This window comes from Scylla paramamosain, chromosome 4 (assembly GCF_035594125.1).
Source record: "Scylla paramamosain isolate STU-SP2022 chromosome 4, ASM3559412v1, whole genome shotgun sequence".
NCBI lineage: Eukaryota > Metazoa > Arthropoda > Malacostraca > Decapoda > Portunidae > Scylla > Scylla paramamosain.
Genome location: NC_087154.1, coordinates 3,891,953 through 3,914,000, shown reverse-complemented (window position 1 = coordinate 3,914,000; position 22,048 = coordinate 3,891,953). Strand labels below are relative to the sequence as shown.

General features: G+C 40.7%; 5 protein-coding genes across 5 annotated transcripts; all 5 read left to right on the top strand.

Moving 5' to 3' along the window:
• The first annotated feature begins 2,348 nt into the window (after window positions 1–2,348).
• LOC135098733 (cuticle protein AMP1A-like) lies at window positions 2,349–3,351 on the top strand. Its single transcript, XM_064001128.1, has 3 exons — window positions 2,349–2,490; window positions 2,691–2,917; window positions 3,048–3,351. The coding sequence occupies exons 1-3, from the start codon at window positions 2,446–2,448 to the stop codon at window positions 3,241–3,243; spliced, it is 468 nt and encodes a 155-aa protein (XP_063857198.1). The 5' UTR covers window positions 2,349–2,445; the 3' UTR covers window positions 3,244–3,351.
• A 2,207-nt stretch (window positions 3,352–5,558) lies between these two features.
• On the top strand, window positions 5,559–6,495 carry LOC135098727 (cuticle protein AMP1A-like). Its single transcript, XM_064001119.1, has 3 exons — window positions 5,559–5,656; window positions 5,837–6,063; window positions 6,194–6,495. The coding sequence occupies exons 1-3, from the start codon at window positions 5,612–5,614 to the stop codon at window positions 6,387–6,389; spliced, it is 468 nt and encodes a 155-aa protein (XP_063857189.1). The 5' UTR covers window positions 5,559–5,611; the 3' UTR covers window positions 6,390–6,495.
• Window positions 6,496–9,785: 3,290 nt separating this feature from the next.
• LOC135098723 (cuticle protein AMP1A-like) lies at window positions 9,786–10,701 on the top strand. Its single transcript, XM_064001108.1, has 3 exons — window positions 9,786–9,845; window positions 10,038–10,270; window positions 10,401–10,701. The coding sequence occupies exons 1-3, from the start codon at window positions 9,801–9,803 to the stop codon at window positions 10,594–10,596; spliced, it is 474 nt and encodes a 157-aa protein (XP_063857178.1). The 5' UTR covers window positions 9,786–9,800; the 3' UTR covers window positions 10,597–10,701.
• A 2,670-nt stretch (window positions 10,702–13,371) lies between these two features.
• On the top strand, window positions 13,372–14,356 carry LOC135098676 (cuticle protein AMP1A-like). Its single transcript, XM_064001074.1, has 3 exons — window positions 13,372–13,515; window positions 13,714–13,928; window positions 14,059–14,356. The coding sequence occupies exons 1-3, from the start codon at window positions 13,507–13,509 to the stop codon at window positions 14,252–14,254; spliced, it is 420 nt and encodes a 139-aa protein (XP_063857144.1). The 5' UTR covers window positions 13,372–13,506; the 3' UTR covers window positions 14,255–14,356.
• Window positions 14,357–19,072: 4,716 nt separating this feature from the next.
• LOC135098669 (cuticle protein AM1159-like) lies at window positions 19,073–20,628 on the top strand. Its single transcript, XM_064001060.1, has 3 exons — window positions 19,073–19,225; window positions 19,450–19,676; window positions 20,260–20,628. The coding sequence occupies exons 1-3, from the start codon at window positions 19,217–19,219 to the stop codon at window positions 20,444–20,446; spliced, it is 423 nt and encodes a 140-aa protein (XP_063857130.1). The 5' UTR covers window positions 19,073–19,216; the 3' UTR covers window positions 20,447–20,628.
• The last annotated feature ends 1,420 nt before the right edge of the window (window positions 20,629–22,048 follow it).

Below are 22,048 nucleotides of genomic sequence, written 5' to 3'. Positions count from 1 at the left end.
GAACACAGCGGGAGCAGCAACATCACCACCACCATCACTTAATTTTACGAGTATATGCATCAAAACTTTGGACACAGCAACCAACAGTGCCGCCGAAACCAGGTGAAAAAAAAAAAAAAAGAAAAATAAATAAATAAATAAAATAGAATAAATAAAATAAAATAATAGTAATAAAATAAAAATAAATAAATAAATGAATAAATAAATAAATAAAGTAAAATAAATAAATAAATGAATAAAATAGAATAAAAAAATAAAATAAAATAAGTGATTACTTTATTCAGTGTGTGTCCAAAGTGACAATTACTCTCGCTCTTTACAATCTACATCTTTTAACTGTAGTGGAATGTTCTAGTGCAGTTAATCACAAATAGCACCGTAAGGAGCAACCAAACTTAAATAATACTGCTATTTGAGGCAAATTTTTTCTATGACGAGTTTCACCTCAAGAGTTTCCTGGTTTTACATGTAATACTACCACTGCGCTTCGTTTTGCACACTTTTTTATTATATTTTTTTTTATTGAGAAGGGTCACCGGCCAAGGACAATAAAAAGATGACAAAAGAAAGGGCCAGTGAAGATACCGCTTCCATTAAGACGGTAAAAAAAAAAAATGAGGGAAACAAACAAACCTTGGATAAATGTAAGGCTTTTTGTTCCAGATATTTCACCAACCACCCGAAGTGTTGCGTTTCAAAAATTTCTCCGGTTAAATATGAAAGGGACAAGAACCAGGCGACAGAGAAGAGCAATACGGGAAAGAAAGAAGAAAATAATAATAAGAAAATTGAGAAGAGGAAGAAGAAGAAGAACAAGAACAAGAACAAGAACAACAACAACAACAACAACAACAACAACAACAACAACAACAATAACAACAAAAACAAAAATAACAACAACAACAACAACAACACCAACATTAATTCAAATAATAACAACAACAACAACAATAATAATAATAATAATAATAATAATAATAATAATAATAATAATAACAATAATAATAATAATAATAATAATAATAATAATAATAATAATAATAATAATAATAATAATAATAATAATAAGAAGAAGAAGAAGAAGAAGAAGAAGAAGAGGAACAACAACAACAACGACAACAACAACAACAACAACAACAACAACAACAACAACAACAACAACAACAACAACAACAACAATAACAACAACTACAACAACTACAACAATAACAACAATAACTACAACAACAACAATAACAGCAGCAGCAACAGCAGCAACAGTTAATCAGATTCGCTTAGAATAAACGTAAGGCAAGTGCATATTTAGGAAGTGTAGCATGAAAGCTCCATCCTGCGAGGGAAACTGGAGTAATATGATATTCGTCTTTGCTCTCCTTGAAAAAAATTCGACTTGAAAGACACGTTCATGCTCAGGACAATCTTTCTATCACATACATGAAGACAGTTGCTATAAGAAGCTGGCCACGTGGACTGATTACTACATATTGAGGATTGTGTGAGATTAATTAAACATATTTAAGTAGTGTCCTTAGAATATGTTGTACTCACGTTACGTCAATAAATATTTAACTTTTTTGAGTCATATAGTTTGGTGTCTTCTTATCATTAGCAGTGTGGTTATACCGAACCAAGATAATAACGGCAGCTGCTTATTACCTATGTGATTATTTTATCTATCTGTGTAACTATCTATTTATCAATCACTCTGTCTGTCCGTTTATCTGCATACCTAGCTATTTTTCTGTCTGATTGTTTATATATCTATCTATTTATTTATCTAGCTATATATTTATTTTCTGTCTATCCATCTATCTGTCTATATATCAATCTATTTATCCACCTTTCTTTTTATCTCTCGCTCTATCAGTCTATGTGTCTACCAGCTCAATTACTAAATTTTCTACCTATTCACTTACACATGTACGGAGGTATGATAAAACAAGTATGTATATGTATGTAAAATTGTGAACATTGAAAGATTACCTATAAAGGGAAACGTTATTGCTGTGGCCTTCCTTGTATTCATTGTCAAGACAAAATTTTTTTTTTAAATGTAAATGTTAGTTATTGCTCATTTAGATAATGAAAAAAAAAAAAAAAACAGCCGAGTACATAAGCAGTCGATGGGCCACACGAAAATCAATCTATTTCAAGAACCTCCCAAACTCACACGTTGTTCTCTTGCTTCAGTTCTTGACTAAGGTCCTCAGTCACTGCCGAAATTATAAGCCCCGCGACCCTGACCTTGTGCTGTGTGCCAGCGACCAGTACGAGGCTTTCTACTCCACAGCCATATACAAAAAAATGATGATGGTCAGGCACAGTCGAGTACTGACGTAACGCCTTCATGAGACTCGGTAAAGTGGCCAAACCAGATATTTCCTGCTAATTTCAGCTGCTGGCAACTCGCGGCCGCTCCACAGGTACTCCTATATAGACTGGCACATGGGCCTCCAGTCGTCACAAGCTTCACCAGGCAACATGAAATTCGTAAGTCCAAAGGCAGCACACGGAGACACGGAGACACGGAGTGCCGCGATAACAGTTATCGCGCCGCATCGCAGCGGCGTGTTATGTGATGTGATTACTACCACTAGACCAGTAGACAGTGTGACTTGCACTATTCTTTTATCTTGCTTATTTGAATGACAGACACGTCCGTCGTAAGCTAACAGAAGTCTTCCACGCAGGTGATCATCGCCGCCCTCGCCGCCGTGGCCTTCGCCGCCCCCGACAGGCCCTACAACACCTATGGCTCCGGATCCAGCGAGGAGGCAGAGATCCTGCAGCACGACTTCGATCTCCAGGACGACGGCAGTTACAAGCTGGAAGTAAAGACCAGCAACGGCATCTTGGTGTCCGAGCAGGGCAGGCCCGAGGGCCCTGATGGCGCCGTTGTCACGAGTGGAGTGTTCTCGTGAGTACCACTCGGTTGTCGGCAGCGAGTGTTGCCTGTTTGATGACAGTTTGGCGGGAGGCATGGAGCGATAATAGTATCAGTATTAGTAATAGCAGGATGAAGACTGATGCACACTTTGTCCCCACAGCTACACCGCCCCTGACGGCACCCCTGTTGAGGTGAAGTTCGTCGCCGACGCCGGTGGCTTCCAGCCCGACTCTGACCTGCTGCCCGTGGCCCCTGAGTTCCCCCACCCCATCCCCCAGTTCGTGCTGGACCAGATCGCTAAGGCCGCCGAGGAGGACCGCAACCGCTCTCCCGAAGACAGATACACCTATGCCTAAACACCCTCCATGACTAAACCCTCGACCACAAGGGCGAAACGCTTCTTCTCTAATCGTCTATTTATTACTATTGTTGACATTGTATAATAAATTCTTTCATGTAAAGTACCTTATGCTTAATCAGTCTACCAACATATTCATCTTCTACGAAGGCATTACATCCACCAATGCATAGAAATCTCTATAAATAAGTAACATTTTAACCTCATCACACAAGATGCAAAAAATATTATCACCTCAACACATCAGGTGTAGCGACACTACCTCCCTAATACTCGTATGCATGTAAAATTCTTATCACTGCAACACTCTATACAACATTACCTCGTCAATACAGAACATGCATAAATTTTACCATTGCGACGTCCAATGTACTGAAGCATTACCACAGCTATTCACTAGATACATGAACAACACTGCCTCCGAAACTACAAAACATATTCACTTTGATAATTACTTTTTGCAAAATAAACTGACGGTGGTTATTATGAACAGTTTCTTGCTGAGATACCATGACCAGCTTAAGTGCTTAGGCTTGCGTGGGCACACGCAAGCTTAAGCACCTTTCAGGAACTGTGCAGTAAAGAAGAAAAGAGGGTGAAGACGAAATAATGAAACTTAAACTGAAAAAGTACTTTCATACAAATATATTCTGTTATGTTAGGGACTACGCTTCCTTGAAGCTGAAAAATTTAGAGAATCCCCACACTGCTTACAATTAAAACTACAATCAACATCCCTACGTCAGACATTAAAAAAGGTAGCATTTCTGATCCAATCTACAAAGAAGAAGAAGAAGAAGAAGAAGAAAAAGGAGAAGAAGAAGAAGAAAAGAAGAAAAAGAAGCAAGCAAACAAAAAAAAAAAAGAATCCTTCTGAGTAGGAGTGTAGAAGCCTTAAAATGACCTTTCGACCTGGCAATCGTTATGATCCCGACATTTGTGGCGCTGTCTTCTGTTCTACTTGTCAGGGATCCATCCCCGGCTATGCCCTCTCGTGTCTAAAGACTTTCTAGCCTTCAAATCAGTTTCTCAGTGTTGCTATGAGACACCTAATGGGAGCACTGCAGAACAAGAAGTTTTTGTATGGCTTATGGCTTTAATGCGTGTAGTGCTTCATTCACATTGTTAAATTAGAATGGATAGAATTAAAAGATTCCACTATATAAATTATCCTTTAACCGATTGTCATCAAGCTTTCACACTCTTCCGAAATACTGCATCTGTTGCTTTACTTTACCACTATTTCCATGGATAATTATTCTCTGGAAACTTTTATTCTGTGGTAGTAAATGACTAGATTCGTGACGCTGAGCTGACAGTGTCAATGAAACTAACATTCTTTGACTTCCGTAAGATTTCTTTTTTTATACTCTTAGTTCCCAAAGGTTAGGACGGGCAGGGTGGTGGTGAACGATCTGCTCGGCCACGCTCTCAGTCTTCACCGTGTATGTTGACCTGATACATTAGAGGACTGTGTGAAATATTTTAGCTATATTTACGTAGGCTCCTTACTGTAATGTTATATTATCTCACGCAAATGACAGCTTGGCTTGTAAGGTGGTATGGTTTGCCATCTATCACTTTATGCATATATGTATGTATGTATGTATGTATGCGTATGTATGTATGTATGTATGTATGTATGTATGTATTACCGATCAGTCTAGGGACTACCACGCGCAGGCCTGACGGCTTCTTGTAGCTTCACTTATTTTCTTACGTTCTAATCTATTTCCCTACCGACTTACCTATACATTAATCTTTTTATGAATCTTGCTATTCATCTATTGATCTGTTTCGATTTAGTTATTTAGTTGCCTATCTATCCTGTATTATTTAAGTAGTCTATTACTTTCTATGTATGCATGTATGTATGTAAATGGGTATATAGGTAGGCTGGCACGTAGGTAGGTAAACATGAATTTATAAGTTCGGACACCCGTACCACGAAAAACATTGAAACACTAAGAAATAAAAATAATTTCCGAAGGATGTTCGCTCTTGTTATAGAGTTCGTGTGAAAGACAAGAATCAGAGTAGTATAGAGTTTCAAATTATATATTTGATAATTACCTTTGCACCTTTAAACTCACACGCCGTGCTCTTGCTTCAGTTCTTGGCTAAGGTCGTAAGTCACTGCCGAAAGTATCAGCCCCGCGACCCTGACCTCGTGCAGTGTGGCAGCGGCCAGCATGAGGCTTTCTACTCCAAATCCATACACAAAAAATGATGATGGTCAGGCACAGGTGAGTAATGACCTGACGCGTTCATGAGGGTCGGCAAAGTGGACAAACTGGATTACATTTACACATACTGCCAATATCAGCAGCTGGCAACCCCGCAAGTACTCCTATATAGATTGGCACATGGGCCTCCAGTCGTCACAAGCTTCACCAGGCAACATGAAATTCGTAAGTCCAAAGGCAGCACACGGAGACACGGAGTGCCGCGATAACAGTTATCGCGCCGCATCATAGCGGCGTGTTATGTGATGTGATTACTACCACTAGACCAGTAGACACCATTCTTTTATCTTGCTTATTTGAATGACAGACACGTCCGTCGTAAGCTAACAGAAGTCTTCCACGCAGGTGATCATCGCCGCCCTCGCCGCCGTGGCCTTCGCCGCCCCCGACAGGCCCTACAACACCTATGGCTCCGGATCCAGCGAGGAGGCAGAGATCCTGCAGCACGACTTCGATCTCCAGGACGACGGCAGTTACAAGCTGGACGTGAAGACCAGCAACGGCATCTTGGTGTCCGAGCAGGGCAGGCCCGAGGGCCCTGATGGCGCCGTTGTCACGAGTGGAGTGTTCTCGTGAGTACCACTCGGTTGTCGGCAGCGAGTGTTGCCTGTTTGATGACAGTTTGGCGGGAGGCATGGAGCGATAATAGTATCAGTATTAGTAATAGCAGGATGAAGACTGATGCACACTTTGTCCCCACAGCTACACCGCCCCTGACGGCACCCCTGTTGAGGTGAAGTTCGTCGCCGACGCCGGTGGCTACCAGCCCGACTCTGACCTGCTGCCCGTGGCCCCTGAGTTCCCCCACCCCATCCCCCAGTTCGTGCTGGACCAGATCGCTAAGGCCGCCGAGGAGGACCGCAACCGTTCTCCCGAGAGGAGATACAGCTATGCCTAAACACTCTCCATGACCAAACCCTCGACCACAAAAGCAAAACGCTCCTCCTCTAATCATCTATTTATTACCATTGTTGTCATGCAATAATAAACTCTTTTATGTATAATACCTTATATTTAATCAGTCCACAAGTATATTTACCCTTTAGGAAGACTTTATACTAAGCAATGTACAAAATGATCTATAAACAAGCAGCATTAACACTTCAACACACACACGATGCAAAAAGTATTACCACCTCAACACAACAGATGAAGCGACACACCTCCCTAGTATACATGCAGAACTTCTCCATTGCAACGCAACAACACCTTATCAACACACAACGTGGAGAAATCGAATTATTATAATATCCAAAAGTACAGGAACATTACCACTGCTTCACACTTTTTATGTGAACATCTTACAAAAAAAAAAAAAAAAAAACTTCAATGACGCTGAAACAACAGAACATATTCACTATGATGATTACTCTCAGGAAAATAAACTCAAGGTAATTATTACGAGCACTTTCCTGCGGAGTTCACATGATCTGCAACGGACATCTGTATTATGTGTGCCTACGCAAGGTACGGAGACATCAAGAGTTGGACAGTAAAGGAGATAAAAGAGTCATGAACATAAAGAAACTCAGACTGAGAGGAAGTATCTTACGGAGCTAGCGAATTTTTTTTTTAATTAACCTACTTTTCTGATGAATGTTGGCGAAAAGCAGGTTTTTGTTTTGTCATTAAGGATATTTAGCGTCGTTTAACGACAATTAACAACATTTGTGGGAAGGCTAACGAAAGTAGGAAAGACAGCTGGCTAACAGCAGCGACTGTTTGAAAATTTTAGCGACAGTAATTGCGACGATTAGCATCTACTTACCTCTCTTTTGCCACTGTTTGGGAATGTTTAGAAACTTTTGCAAGCTGCAGGTAAAATACCAGGCGAGTGTCAGGCAAATCTTGGAAAGGAACTACCCTTACCCCTGTTAATGAACCCCAGCATTCAAATTTCTCGTGACCACTGTGGAAGGCAGAACTCAGAAGACTTGTGTGCATAAACTATATAGAAGATATAGATGACAAATTTCCAGAATATGGAAATGAATTTCTGTCAGAAAGAAACCCAACCATTGAGGAGGAATTGCTTTGTTGGCATTCGTTCACTACTTGGCTAACAAAAATGAACTTTAGAGAAATGTGTTACAGTCGTTTGCACAGGCTTACAACTGTTTTAAAACCATTTACATAAGCTTACAACTGTTTTTACAATAGTTTTAGAGCACTTACAACAGTTTTGCAACCGTTTGGAAAACTTACAACAGTTTTGCTAGCGCTTGCAACTGTTTACGAAAAAAAAAATCACAAATTAATTTTGAACATGTTAAAAAATTTGTGCTCAAAATTTCGTTTAGAAAAGAAGAAGAAAAAAGAAAAAAACTATTTGCGACGCTGAAAACTGTTTGCAAACTGTTTGGCAGTCTTTTACAAACCCTAACAAAACTCAAAATTCGCAACCCTTGCCAGCATTCTCTGCTCTGAGATACTAGCTGAAGCAGGAGTACTATAATGGAATTATGACGTTAGAGCTTCCTCTTTCTCTCCGCAGCTGAAGAAATAAGGGAATATATGATATATTATTCCTACTTACTGTTCATGATTTTCTGTACCACCTTTCCTTCTTCGGTTGTCACCACACTGTATACAGTGACAACAAGTATTATTGGTGTCTCAATTATGTTCTTGTTACTCTATGTAATACTTCATCAGTCATTAAGAATACAGCATTTCTGGTTAAGGTAAGATGAGGTGAAGAAGAAAAGAAGAAAAAGAAGAAGAAGAAGAAGAAGAAGAAGAAGAAGAAGAAGAAGATAATGAAGAAAAAGAAGAAGAAGAAGAAGAAGAAGAAGAAGAAGAAGAAGAAGAAGAAGAAGAAGAAGAAGAAGAAGAAGAAGATGAAAAAGAAGAAGAAGAGTGTAGTGACCAGGAGTACAAAGACCTTAAAAATGACATTAGTATCTGGCAATCATAATGGTCCTGACGTTTACGGCGCTGCCTTTTGTTCTTATCAGGGTTTCAATCCCCAGTTAAGACCTCTCATGGCTAAAGATTTTCCTTCCTTCAGATCAGCTTCTTAGCGTTTCTGTTAAGTGTCCAGTGGCATTATTTCATAACAAGAAGAAGTTTATGGCTTCAGTGTATGAGGTGGGCCACTCACATTGTTTGAATAAATAAAATATATTCTAAATAAATTCTCCTCCTTTATCTGGCTGCCTTCAAGCCCTAACACTCCAACGAAATGCTTCATTAGTAGTTGTATTCTACCCATAATTCCATGGATAATGATTCTCTGAAAAACCTTTACTTTGTGTTGGCAAGTGATTAGATTCAGCCTAATATTCTCTGAGTTTCCCAAGATTCCCCTTCTATTCTCTTAGTTCACGAAGGTTAGGGCGGACAGTTGGTGGTGTATGGTCTGCTCGGACACACTCTGAGATTCTTCACCACGTATGTTGACTGCAGTACATAGAGGACTGTGAGAGATAAGCTGAATATATTTACGTATCCTCCTGAGAGTAATGTTATATTATCTCACACCGATGACAGCTTGGCTTTTAGGGAATATAGTTTGGTACCTATCAATCAGTGTATGTATGTATGTATGTATGGATGTATATATATGTAAGTATTATCCATCAACATATTTCCCTACCTGCTTATCTTTATATTTACTTTACCTTTCTTTAAATCTACCTATTCATCTATTGACCTGTCTTTATCTGTTTATCTATCAATTAATTTATCCTGTATCTATAAATTAATCTAATACTTTCTATCTGACCATGTATATATGTATTTAGGTATGTATGTATGTAGGATTGTACGTATGACTCTACATACTCGAACAACGTTAAGATTCTAAAATAAGAAAAAAATATTTCATTTCTGAAGGATTTTCAATATTCTTATCTTTTTCGTTGCTTCCATTATTTAGATTTTTTTTTTTTTACATTTTTAGTTTTTGTTTCTTTAAGTGAGTGGAAAGTATGTGCATAAAAAAAAAAGAAATAAGCGACAAAAGTCAGTCAAAAAAACATATAGTTTCAAATTATATACTTGATAATTATCTTCACATCTTTAAACTCACATGTCGTGCTCTTGCTTCAATTCTTGACTAAGGTCGTCAGTCACTGCCGAAAGTATGAGCCCCGTGACCCTGAACTCGTGCTGTGAGCCAGCGACCAGCACGAGCCTTTCCACTCCACAGCCATGCACAAAAAAAAGGATGATGGTCAGGCACAGTCGAGTACTGACGTAACGCATTCATGAAACTCTGTAAAGTGGCCAAACCAGATATTTCCTGCCAATTTCAGTAGCTGGCAACTCGCGGCCGCTCCACAGGTACTCCTATATAGACTGGCACATGGGCCTCCAGTCGTCACAAGCTTCACCAGGCAACATGAAATTCGTAAGTCCAAAGGCAGCACACGGAGACACGGAGTGCCGCGATAACAGTTATCGCGCCGCATCACAGCGGCGTGTTATGTGATGTGATTACTACCACTAGACCAGTAGACAGTGTGACTTGAACCATTCTTTTATCTTGCTTATTTAAACAATAGACACGTTCGTCGTAAGTTAACAGAAGTCTTCCACGCAGGTGATCATCGCCGCCCTCGCCGCCGTGGCCTTCGCCGCCCCCGACAGGCCCTACAACACCTATGCCTCCGGATCCGGATCCAGCGAGGAGGCAGAGATCCTGCAGCACGACTTCGATCTCCAGGACGACGGCAGTTACAAGCTGGACGTAAAGACCAGCAACGGCATCTTGGTGTCCGAGCAGGGCAGGCCCGAGGGCCCTGATGGCGCCGTTGTCACGAGTGGAGTGTTCTCGTGAGTACCACTCGGTTGTCGGCAGCGAGTGTTGCCTGTTTGATGACAGTTTGGCGGGAGGCATGGAGCGATAATAGTATCAGTATTAGTAATAGCAGGATGAAGACTGATGCACACTTTGTCCCCACAGCTACACCGCCCCTGACGGCACCCCTGTTGAGGTGAAGTTCGTCGCCGACGCCGGTGGCTTCCAGCCTGACTCTGACCTGCTGCCCGTGGCCCCCGAGTTCCCCCACCCCATCCCTCAGTTCGTGCTTGACCAGATCGCTAAGGCCGCCGAGGAGGACCGCAACCGCTCTCCCGAGAGGAGATACAGCTATGCCTAAACACTCTCCATGACCAAACCCTCGACCACAAAGGCAAAACGCTCCTCCTCTAATCATCTATTTATTACCATTGTTGTCATGCAATAATAAATCTTTTCATGTGAATTCACTTGTATTTAAGAAGAACATGAACATATATATTTATTTAGTATGAAAACATAGCAAACATGAAACGTAGCAAGTGTATGAAAATCGATGCCTGAATGTGGTACGTCCACCACACTCTGAAATATGAGATAAGAAAAGAAACTACTGCTGCCTTGTGGAACATTCACTACCACCTCCACCACCACTGTCACTACGATATGAGAATATTCGCTTCCTAAAAGCATTGATAGCGTATCTGTAGGACGTTACCAGTAACTTCATAACGCAAGTGCAAGTACTGCAGTTACTGTAGTGACCTCAGCATCGCAGTCTTAGTTCATTCTTTATTGAAATATTTGATGTGAAAATCAAGATGTCAACATTTGCTTCAATACTCGTGAAGTACGGTATTCCGTGTTCTGAATATTCATCATGACGCCACTTCTTTTCTGTCATTCGTAATATACCTGTTACTAGGAGAGCTAAAGACGAACTAATACTGTCTGTTTGTCTGACTGTTCTCGCAGTTTCATAGCAATAAGGTCGAACATGCGAATGAAACCAGCATCATTCACTGCGGAATGTTTGCGAGCCTATGCAAGATGAAAACGAATAAAAAAAAAATAAATAAATAAGAACATAAGAACATAAGAAATAAGGGAAGCTGCAAGAAGCGACCAGGCTTACACGTGGCAGTCCCTGTATGAAATTTATCGTCGACTGTATTTTTTTTTTTTTTCAGCAAAGAACTCTACAAGAGAGTCTGGCACGTCACGGCAGCGAGCACAAACACCCATTCCTTTATCACTGGAATAAAAAAACAGTCTGTTATTAGTAATGTCATCACCTCCAACACTATTATACTAATTACCACTATTATTGCTGCTACCACCATTGCTGACATCTCCATTACCACTACCATCTGCACCATTGGTAGTACAACTATCACTATTGTCTTCACTACCACCACCACCGCCATCACTAGTACTACTATTGTTATTATTGCTGCTGCAGTAATAATAATAGTAGTACAACAACAACAACAACGACAACAACAACAACAACAACAACAACAACAACAACACAACAAAAACAACAACACTTCTACTACTACTACTACTACTACTACTACTACTACTACTACTACTATTACTACTACTACTACTACTACTACTACTACTACTACTACTACTACTACTATTGTCATAGGCTTATTATTCCGATGTATTTCATGCACCACTACTAAATACAGCGCCTAGTAATTAATAACAATCCTGATTCATTGCTATACAGATGACATTCTTCCAGTGACAAAAAAAAACATGACATTCTTTCACTCTTAAGCACGATAACAATACTCTTATTCTACACTGTAACGCCACACGACGGAACAGCGTTTATTATTCAATATTACAATCGTTGATCAATTTGTTTAGTTCTGTGATACATGAAAGTTTATAAACAATCCCGCTCCTTCTCCCACGTTTATTCTGTGTATAAGAAATAAAAAAAAATTAAACGACATCATGACTACTGCGTTTTTTTTTATAATATCTAGATATGAAGTTTGCCTACACTTTTCCAACGGAAATTATGAACTATGACATCAGATGATATATATGAAAAGAAAGAAACATTTAAGCTAATACATTAGTATAGTTTACGTTTTGTTAATTCAAGGGATATATTGTCATAAACTCTAATACTCTTCCCATTTCTTCTTCATTCACACACACACACACACACACACACACACACACACACACACACACACACACACACACACACACAGACACACCTGACAGCATCGCTCAGTACACAAACACGCCTAAGCACACTTAAAAAAAAAAAAAAATTGAAGTGGGCCAGCAACACTTCAGGCAGCGAGTCGTAAAGTGGCAGTTGTTTTTCACCATCATCCCAAGTAATAGTATTTTCCCTTTCCCGGCTGCCGCCACCATCATCATCACCTCCCGCAAGCAGATGTAAACTGACGGGCTCAACTATCCATCATGTTACTGAATTTGCGTTTTATACGAGGTGCACTCTCTCTCTCTCTCTCTCTCTCTCTCTCTCTCTCTCTCTCTCTCTCTCTCTCTCTCTCTCTCTCTCTCTCTCTCTCTCTCTCTCTCTCTCTCATTCAGCATCTTCAAGAAGAGGCAGAATCATGTACATCTAATCATCTTAACCTCAGTGACACTTTCAATCTCCTTACTGCCTGTAAAACAGACATACACACACTCTCTGTTCCATACACACAAACATTTCTTCCTTTCCATATGTCTATTTGTCACAAAATTATTTCTTTGCCGTCGCTGGATAACTGACGTGTAGGAGTTTTACTTGCCTTACTTTACAATAAAATTGGTTTATGTATACTGTGACCTTAGAACCGCACACACACACACACACACACACACACACACACACACACACACACACACACACACACACACACACACACTCACTCACTCACACGCACACACACACGCAGACAGTCTCAATTCGGTCCTTTCTCTCAGATAAGGTCGTTGATCACAGGAAAGTATTAAGTTCATGACATTGGCCTTTCTTTTTATTTTCGTTTTTTTCCAAGAAACATCAGGAGTTGACACGAGTCAGTCTGGTGTTGGCTCATAAAGCAAAAAGGAGGTAATGACCGGGTAAACTCATTTAATGACGCGTCTATGAAGACTCGCTGGGGTCAACAAACAAGATCAGTCTGCCATCACTAAATCAAGACCTGGCAACTAGCATTTGGTGACTGCTATATAGGCTGCCACCTGACATTCTCGACATCAGAAGCTCCTTCAGACAGACAAGATGAAATTTGTAAGTGGAGTGAGGACACACGGGAACACTGTGTGCATAGAGCGATGCAGGCTGTTCCCTTGATTGATACTGAAGTACTGCGTGATACAATTACATACAATCAGTAAATCTTGCCACAGTTTTCCATGCACTGAACTGTTTCCTCCCACTATTTCACGTCAGACGCATCTATCGTAAGCTAACACGTCTTCCACACAGGTGATCCTCGCTCTTGTGGCCGCCGTGGCCTTCGCCGAGAAGCCCTATGGCTCCGTGGGATCCAGCGAGGAGGCAGAGATCCTGCAGCACGACTTCGATCTCCAGGACGACGGCAGTTACAAGCTGGACGTGAAGACCAGCAACGGCATCTCTGTTTCCCAGCAGGGCAGGCCCGAGGGACCTGAGGGCGCCGTGGTCAAGAGTGGAGTATTCTCGTGAGTACCACTTGGCTGGGGACAGCGAGAGTTGTCTGTTTGTTGACAGTTTGGCAGAAGGCGTGCTGTAATAATAGTATTAGTATTAGTAGTAGCAGCATGAAGACTGATGCACACTTTGTCCCCACAGCTACACCGCCCCTGACGGCACCCCCGTTGAGGTGAAGTTCGTCGCCGACGCCGGTGGCTACCAGCCCGACTCCGATCTACTGCCCGTGGCCCCCGAGTTCCCCCACCCCATCCCCCAGTTCGTGCTTGACCAGATCGCTAAGGCCGCCGAGGAGGACCGCAACCGTTCTCCCGAGGACAGATACACCTATGCCTAAACACCCTCCATGACCAAACCCTCGACCACAAGGGCGAAACGCTTCTCTAATCATTTATTTATTATCATTGTTACCGTTCAGTAATAAATTTTATCATGTGAATCACTTAATATCAGTATAAGAGCATATTTACATAGCACGACATTACGTCAAACAGGAAATCAAAATTCTAAAATGAAATTGAAGTACACATCAACGCAACACCTCTACAAAAGGTGCACCAGCAGTCCAAGGCTACTAGATAGTGTGTACGAATGAGAGCCTTACCGATGCCTTGCTGCGAATGCTCAACACCATTGTGATACGCAACACACGACACAACCAGCCATCCCAAACACTACTCACAATGACAGCTAGTATAAGTTAGTACAACACGAAATACAAACTAGATGCACTAGCTCTTCAACACACCACATACACTTTTGCTAACACACAAAATGTCTCCACACTATTGCACCACCAGTCATGCTGCCACACGTTAGATGCTGCAAAAAATTATACTTCACCCTTATCCATGCAAAACACTAAAGGCATCAGCAATACACCGGGAACAGCTGATCTACCGCCACAACACTGTCGCTGCAACACCATCATGGCAATAGCAGTATAAACTTCGTCATCATTACCATAACAAACTCCAGCATATCTAAAGTAGCAGTCCAGTAGCAGTTGTGTGCATGCCTTCAGTGTCGTAGAATAGAATGCAGTGGACGTATTTGGGAGGGAAGTAGCACCAAAGATCGAACTAATGGATGACTGCGAATGACATGCCCTCACACTATGCTCTAGATAGATTTTTTTTTTTATTGCCATATCGGGAAGCAGGTCAAGGCTTCAGTGGGAGCTGGTGTGTACCGTTTCGCATAATTTCTACATCATATAAATAAGCTATATTGTTTGGGCCTCGTGGTTTATCTTTTATTATTTTTTATGTACCTTGAAAGTTTCCAATATGAATATATGAACTACTGTAAGATCTGCCTGCACGTGGCTTAAGTGAAGATTGATTCAACGCCACCGCAAAAATCAAATGAATGAGTTAACTATTTAATGACTCAGTAATTCAATTGGTCAGTAAATCAATCGATCAGTCAATCAATTAGTTTTCAAAGAAAGCTTGCAAGACAATATAAAAGTAGTTTGACCTTAAAAAAGAAAGAGAACGCAGTGTGCGTGGGGCCTTGGCTTAGTGTAGTGTATGTTTAAGGGGGCGATGCAGCCTGAACACACCCTCTGCCGCCTGCAGCATGAGGCTAACAATTTAGCTGAATTACCAGTAGTTAAAATACTTGATGTGTTCTGAATTGATAAGAAAATTGTTGATCTCTCTCATCATTTCATATCGAGCTGACAAGAACAGATGCTACCCTTCTATCTCAACCAAAAGTCCAACAGGCACAAGATGGCAAGTCCTGTCTTGACTGGAGGGTGATCTCAGCCTGAGTGATGTCCTATAAAGATAATCGTTATAAGAATTCCAGTTATATCAAAACGTATTGTAAAAGTCTTTCCAGATAATGACGCAATCGAGGTATGAAAGCAGCTCAGCCTCCTGGTAGAGAGAGCTGGTGGTGTGTATGAATGTACAGTCCTAGTTCAGAGCCGTCTCGCTAATCATTTCTGTCACGCACTTTTGTCACGGGAAAGACACAACACTCTTTGTGATTTCATTAAGAGGAATTTCAGTAAGAATACCTTTAGAGTATAAATCTGCTCGATAACTTTCATAGTTAGATTTATTTATTTTTTTCATTTTCTGACGAACTGAGTTCGTGAGAACTACTTCTCGTATATTTTCTTACTTTCAAATAAACATTGTTTTTCAATCTACCTTTCTTTGGTTACTTTCTATATTGATCTTGTTGATATGCAACATTTGTTTTATAGCATATTTTGTCTGGCAAGTATATTCCTTCTTTCCAAGAATCTATTTAGGTTTAATCAAATCTCTCACGTTTTTAATAATTTTAAATAGATTGTAGTCATGAATTCCATGTCGTATAATTATTGTGAAAAATTTACCAATAGTTCGCTAAGTTCCTTCCTCTCCATTTAACAAATTTTCCTAAACTTGATTCTCCGGTTTTTTTTTTTTTTTCCACCTCGCCTACATAACCATTAAAGTCTCCAGTAAGTAGAGAGTAACTATTCAGTGCTTTCTCAATTTAAGATGTGGTTTGTGCCATGCTCATTTTCTTCATACTCATATATAAACTCCGAGACATCGGTGCTTAAACAGCAATGGCTATGTGATTGTAATACAAACTATTTCTCTTACTGTCTACTACCCGCACTGCTCCCTCTGGCACATTGCTTAACTTCATAATATTAGCGGCAAGTTTCCTTCTCGCCAAGACTCCTACTGTGATGAAATTAACATCTGGATTGCCTCGTCGGCAGAACAAGTAATGCTATTGTGGATCCAAATGCACATTTTCTTCTTTTTTTATGCACCCAACACAGTCCTGCGACATTTCAACTCATATTTTTCCAGTAGTTCTGTCTTGTGTTTACTTGCCAAACATCTGCCATGCACTTTTACATAATTCAATATATATAACTGGTTTGTGCGTACCAGGATTAGCGGTAATCTGATACATTCTTTTCCTCTGATAACTCTGGTCTTCACCTTGACCAAGACGCGTCTGTTTCCACACATCAGCCAGTACATTCGTATGCTACCAGACCAATATTACTAAGGTGAACATTAAATATGCCTCACCAGATACTGGATCTCGCGCGAAACAGGAGGAGCAGGAGGTCAAAAACTGGCACAGTGAACATCTTGCGACACAGCTCGCACCACCGCAGACACATCTGGCCCGCGGGTCGTGGCTTGGTGACCCTTGAGGTGAGACATGATTGTGCACACTTCACATGCAAAAAAAGGATGATATGCTGCTTATGGCGCGTTGCTGCTGCGCTGAAACATGTGAACAGATACCCTTTTTTTATCTATTTATTTTTTTGTGTGAGAGGGACACTGGCGAAGATCTACAAAAAGGAAGAAAAAGGGCCTAATGACGTACTAGTACTTGAAGAACAGAGCCAAAGGATTATCCCAAACTAAAGACGAAGTGTCTTCAGCTTCCCTGTTTCTATCCTTGTATATCCTTGTATTTTTTTTTTTCGGGTTCCAGCGGTTGTCTCCATTTAATTACATGCCTACAATTTTCCAGAGGCAGAAGTGGTGAAGAGGAATAGGATGTGGAATCCCTTGCAGGACTATCGAAAGTCTGTTACAGGAAACAATGGTTGAATTGTAGTTTATCACTTAAAATTAAATTCAAAGTTAATGGAACAGCAAGAAGAAGAAGAAGAAGAAGAAGAAGAAGAAGAAGAAGAAGAAGAAGAAGAAGCAGAAGAAGAAGAAGAAGAAGAAGAAGAAGAAGAAGAAGAAGAAGAAGAAGAAGAAGAAGAAGAAGAAGAAGAAGAAGAAGAAGAAGAAGAAGAAGAAGAAGAAGAAGAAGAACAACAACAACAACAACAACAACAACAACAACAACAACAACAACAACAACAACAACAACAACAACAACAACAACAACAACAACAATAATAATAATAATAATAATAATAATAATAATAATAATAATAATATAATGATAATAACAATAATAATTCTATTAGCTATTTATTTAGCAACACAATAAAAAAAAAACAGGTTAGCTTTGTAGCTCCAGTACCTGGACAAGTTTCAAGTCCCGGTCGGATACATTAAAAATATGTTAACTATAATATTTCTTGCTAATTTTAAGTCAATGTCGAGTGGAAACATGCTTTTAGTGTGTTACCTGTACAATTAAAACTTGCTATTACTGGGAAATGATGGTCTATGGCTCGACACTTGCTTCTGGTCTGGAACACGACATGAACCTCATGTGGCCTTTGGAACTGAGTCTGATGAGTCTGACGCGATGGAAGTTTGCTGCGAGAGACGATGACTGAGCTTATAGTCGAACATGATGGCATGACCAGATGCCCTAACCCAATGGCTCACAAACCCATGGTCGTGACTCAAATGAGGGTTGCGAGGGTGTTTCTGAGGGTCGATGGACTGTCTCAAAAATTATAAATAAATTAATAGTAAGTATAGGATCTCAAAATGACTAGTAATGAACATAGCATGTACATACACGCATTTAGGGTCTCCGAGTGAGGCATGGATTTTCAATTAGGGAACCACTGCTCTGAAGAAACATCAGAAGGTACAAAACCTAAAATGCACTAAACAACACGGGAGTTTTTTTGTCGTGTAGTGGCTAACATACGCTAAGAAATTATGAGAAGGTGGATAAAACAAACGAGCAAAAGTATTTTCTCTGCTTCTGTGTATTTTCTCTTTCTTTATTTTTCTACTTAATCATCACATAAAAAATCTAAATGATGCTTTGGGCACAAGGTTAACAGCAATGCACCATCCGTCAGATATTCCTTTATTAACTCATTGGACAACTAATCACATGTCACATACAGTCGTCAGTCAATAAAAGCATGCTATACAATCTAATCACATTCCCACGGGCATGATAAATGATGTCATTACTGCAGTTCCCGATGAGGGCATTATTGCTTATTATTAAAAATAATAATTATTAGAATTATTAAGAATACTCGTATTTATGAAAAGTGACATTCAAACGAAAACCTCTCTCTCTCTCTCTCTCTCTCTCTCTCTCTCTCTCTCTCTCTCTCTGTATGGAGCGTGCACTCACTTATTTCGTGATTGCAGTGGGCGGCGCGGTCCTCACCTTCACTAGGCCGTTTGTTTCAACACCACAGCAGCTCCCGGGCCAATCATGAACGAGAGGAAGAAAAACGAAGAACAGCTGGATCCCGTTCCTTCGAAATTGGAGGTTAACGACGACCTTACGAAAGAGTTCCTCGCTACTGCAGCGCCTCGCTCGGTATATAAGTGCATCCAATGCTGATGTGGGCAGCACTCAACGCCAACACCTCAACATGAAGTTTGTACGTCCTCACTCGCTCACAGGAATCTGTACCAACAGTAGATGAACAAGAAAAATAAGTGCAGGAATTGATTCTCAAAAAATCTATTTTATCGAATATACCCGTAGTGACTGAGCCAAATATTCGCGTGGGTGATTTTTAAAGCTCAAAGGAACGCTTCTTACTAAAAAAAAAAAAAAAAAAACATATTGCTATGTGTCTTTTCTAATTTTTCAATCTGTTAGGTGATCATCGCCGCCCTCGCCGCCGTGGCCTTCGCCGCCCCCGACAGGCCCTACAACCGCTATGGCTCCGGATCCAGCGAGGAGGCAGAGATCCTGCAGCACGACTTCGATCTCCAAGACGACGGCAGATACAACCTGGACGTGAAGACCAGCAACGGCATCTCTGTTTCCCAACACGGCAGCCCCGATGGCCCCAAGGGCGCCGTGGTCAAGAGTGGAGTGTTCTCGTGAGTACCACTCTCCTGGTGGCAGCGAGAGTTGTCTGTTTGTTGACAGCTTGTCGGGAGGCGTGTACTAGTAGTAGTAGTAGTAGTAGTAGTAGTAGTAGTAGTAGTAGTAGTAGTAGTAGCAGCAGCAGCAGCAGCAGCAGCAGCAGCAGCAGTAGTAGTAGTAGTAGTAGTAGTAGTAGCAGTAGTAGTAGTAGTAGTAGTAGTAGTAGTAGTAGTAGTAGTAGTAGTAGTAGTAGTAGAAGCAGTACCAGTAGTAGCAGCAGCAGCAGCAGTAACAGTAGTAGTAGTAGTAGTAGTAGTAGTAGTAGTAGTAGTAGTAGTAGTAGTAGTAGTAGTAACAGCAGCGGCAGCAGCAGCAGTAACGACAGCAGCATCAACAGCAACATCAGCTGTAATAACAGCAGTAGTAGCGGCACCAGCAGCAGTATTATTATCATTATTATTATTATTATTATTAGTAGTAGTAGTACTATTATTATTATTATTACTATTATTATTATTATTATTATTATTATTATTATTATTAGTAGTAGTAGTAGTAGTAGTAGTAGTAAATCTGATGTACACTTTGTCCCCACAGCTACACCGCCCCTGACGGCACCCCCGTTGAGGTCAGGTTCGTAGCCGATGCCGGTGGTTTCCAGCCTCAGTCTGATCTGCTGCCCGTGGCTCCCGAGTTCCCCCACCCCATCCCCCAGTTCGTGCTGGACCAGATCGCTAAGGCCGCCGAGGAGGACCGCAGGGGCTCCAGCAGGAGCTACGCTTAAGCTGATAAAAAAACTGACCATACGACTCTGAACAACGACAGACAGTCCTGAGGCACACGGGTTTCAGAGCCGCTGGCAATGCACCTGATAGAGTGTAGAGCTTGTGACACTGTAATCCAGTGCAACTTTACTTATTTAATTATTTATTTATCTATGTAAATATAAGTCATATTTGAAAGAAACATTTTTCTCTTTATACAACTTTTTCCTCCACATATATGTGCGCTTTCCACTCATAGGAGACACACACACACACACACACACACACAAACAGAAACAAAGAAAAAAATAAAAAAAAATTCAATGACTTCAGGATGAGACGAAACGGCAGACCTGCCACCAACCATTGCAATAAATGAAAGCCGCATGGTGATTATCAAGCGATAGTAAATGCATTAAAATGGCTAAGGGTGTCTTGGCGCCTGTACCCGTTCACTTGTAGGTGAACGGAAAACAGGCGGTGCAGGATGCGAGGAAGCAAAACCAAAATTATCTTTTGTTTCAGTCCACTATAATTGCATCATATAGTGTTTTGTTCCTGATTCTGTATGCTTTTCAGCATTGTATTGTGTATGTCATCAGAGTGAACAAACAAACGCCTTAATGTCAATAATGCACTGCGTGCATTATTAGCAGTCATTAATCCACTCAGTTCAGAAACACTATCTTGTTGAGTATTTATAAAATGAGCAGGAATGAACTTAAAACAGTGCCTTTCCTGGGCCACTTATTGGTCCTAATAAGAAAGAAGATCTAAAGAGAAAATAGTGTGTACATTTCCTTAATCCTCCGTAGCTGCGACATCATGCCAGCTCTCCATGATGTCTAGAGTTACTATCAGTAAATGCCAGTAATTAATGCTGCCGACGCCATAAATAAATAAAAAATCGTGCAAGACTGATGCACTTTCCTAATAAAGGAATAACCTTTAGTAATGTTCACGAAAACAAAAGAGAATGTACGAAGATTTAGAGGTAAGCGATAGTGCAAGTGACGATCAGGGCATGTCAGGAAGTCCGAAGATAACCACAAAGTGAGTCGGCATCAGGAAGTGTGATGGCAGAGGTATGAATGTCTGTGATCCCAGGCAGTTTTTCAACCATTTAGGTATTCATGAAGGCTTCTTCAAATTGTGCAGACAAAAAGTGTAGTGTCTTTATTTTGCGATTAAAATAAGTGATGATACGAATTCTACTAATTAAAAGTATGTATTCATCCTAGAAAATATACTATTGCGCAAACATTTTGCGGCTTATCAATATCAATTATCTACGTTCATGGTCACTGAGCAATCGACCATGGAGGTAAAGCTTAATCATGAAACAGTTTCTTTATAATACATTAAGGCACATTTTCGGTAAGTCTCAAACATTAATAGCAAGTTAGTTGAAATATTTAAGTATTTTCATCTCCCAATGGTATTTTGAATAATATTCCTGCTCCTACATGACTTATAGTTTTTCCTGCTTAACCAGTCAAACCGCTGACGAGCCGCTGACGTGCACGTGTCAACAGGGTATGATGGTTGCCGTTACTGCTGCTTCAATGTGCTCATAGTGGCGGAGCATGGGGGGGGGGCGGTGTTCATGCACCTCATAAAGC

What these genes read in the sequence shown, in the direction of transcription:
- LOC135098727 (XM_064001119.1), top strand. Translation starts at nt 5,612, where the DNA reads ATGGGCCTCCAGTCGTCACAAGCTTCACCAGGCAACATGAAATTC. An exon ending in CACCAGGCAACATGAAATTC is followed by an intron (nt 5,657 to 5,836) that starts GTAAGTCCAAAG and finishes TCTTCCACGCAG; the next exon opens with GTGATCATCGCCGCCCTCGC. An exon ending in GTCACGAGTGGAGTGTTCTC is followed by an intron (nt 6,064 to 6,193) that starts GTGAGTACCACT and finishes TTGTCCCCACAG; the next exon opens with CTACACCGCCCCTGACGGCA.
- LOC135098723 (XM_064001108.1), top strand. Translation starts at nt 9,801, where the DNA reads ATGGGCCTCCAGTCGTCACAAGCTTCACCAGGCAACATGAAATTC. An exon ending in CACCAGGCAACATGAAATTC is followed by an intron (nt 9,846 to 10,037) that starts GTAAGTCCAAAG and finishes TCTTCCACGCAG; the next exon opens with GTGATCATCGCCGCCCTCGC. An exon ending in GTCACGAGTGGAGTGTTCTC is followed by an intron (nt 10,271 to 10,400) that starts GTGAGTACCACT and finishes TTGTCCCCACAG; the next exon opens with CTACACCGCCCCTGACGGCA.
- LOC135098669 (XM_064001060.1), top strand. An exon ending in GTCAAGAGTGGAGTGTTCTC is followed by an intron (nt 19,677 to 20,259) that starts GTGAGTACCACT and finishes TTGTCCCCACAG; the next exon opens with CTACACCGCCCCTGACGGCA.
- LOC135098676 (XM_064001074.1), top strand. An exon ending in GTCAAGAGTGGAGTATTCTC is followed by an intron (nt 13,929 to 14,058) that starts GTGAGTACCACT and finishes TTGTCCCCACAG; the next exon opens with CTACACCGCCCCTGACGGCA.
- LOC135098733 (XM_064001128.1), top strand. Translation starts at nt 2,446, where the DNA reads ATGGGCCTCCAGTCGTCACAAGCTTCACCAGGCAACATGAAATTC. An exon ending in CACCAGGCAACATGAAATTC is followed by an intron (nt 2,491 to 2,690) that starts GTAAGTCCAAAG and finishes TCTTCCACGCAG; the next exon opens with GTGATCATCGCCGCCCTCGC. An exon ending in GTCACGAGTGGAGTGTTCTC is followed by an intron (nt 2,918 to 3,047) that starts GTGAGTACCACT and finishes TTGTCCCCACAG; the next exon opens with CTACACCGCCCCTGACGGCA.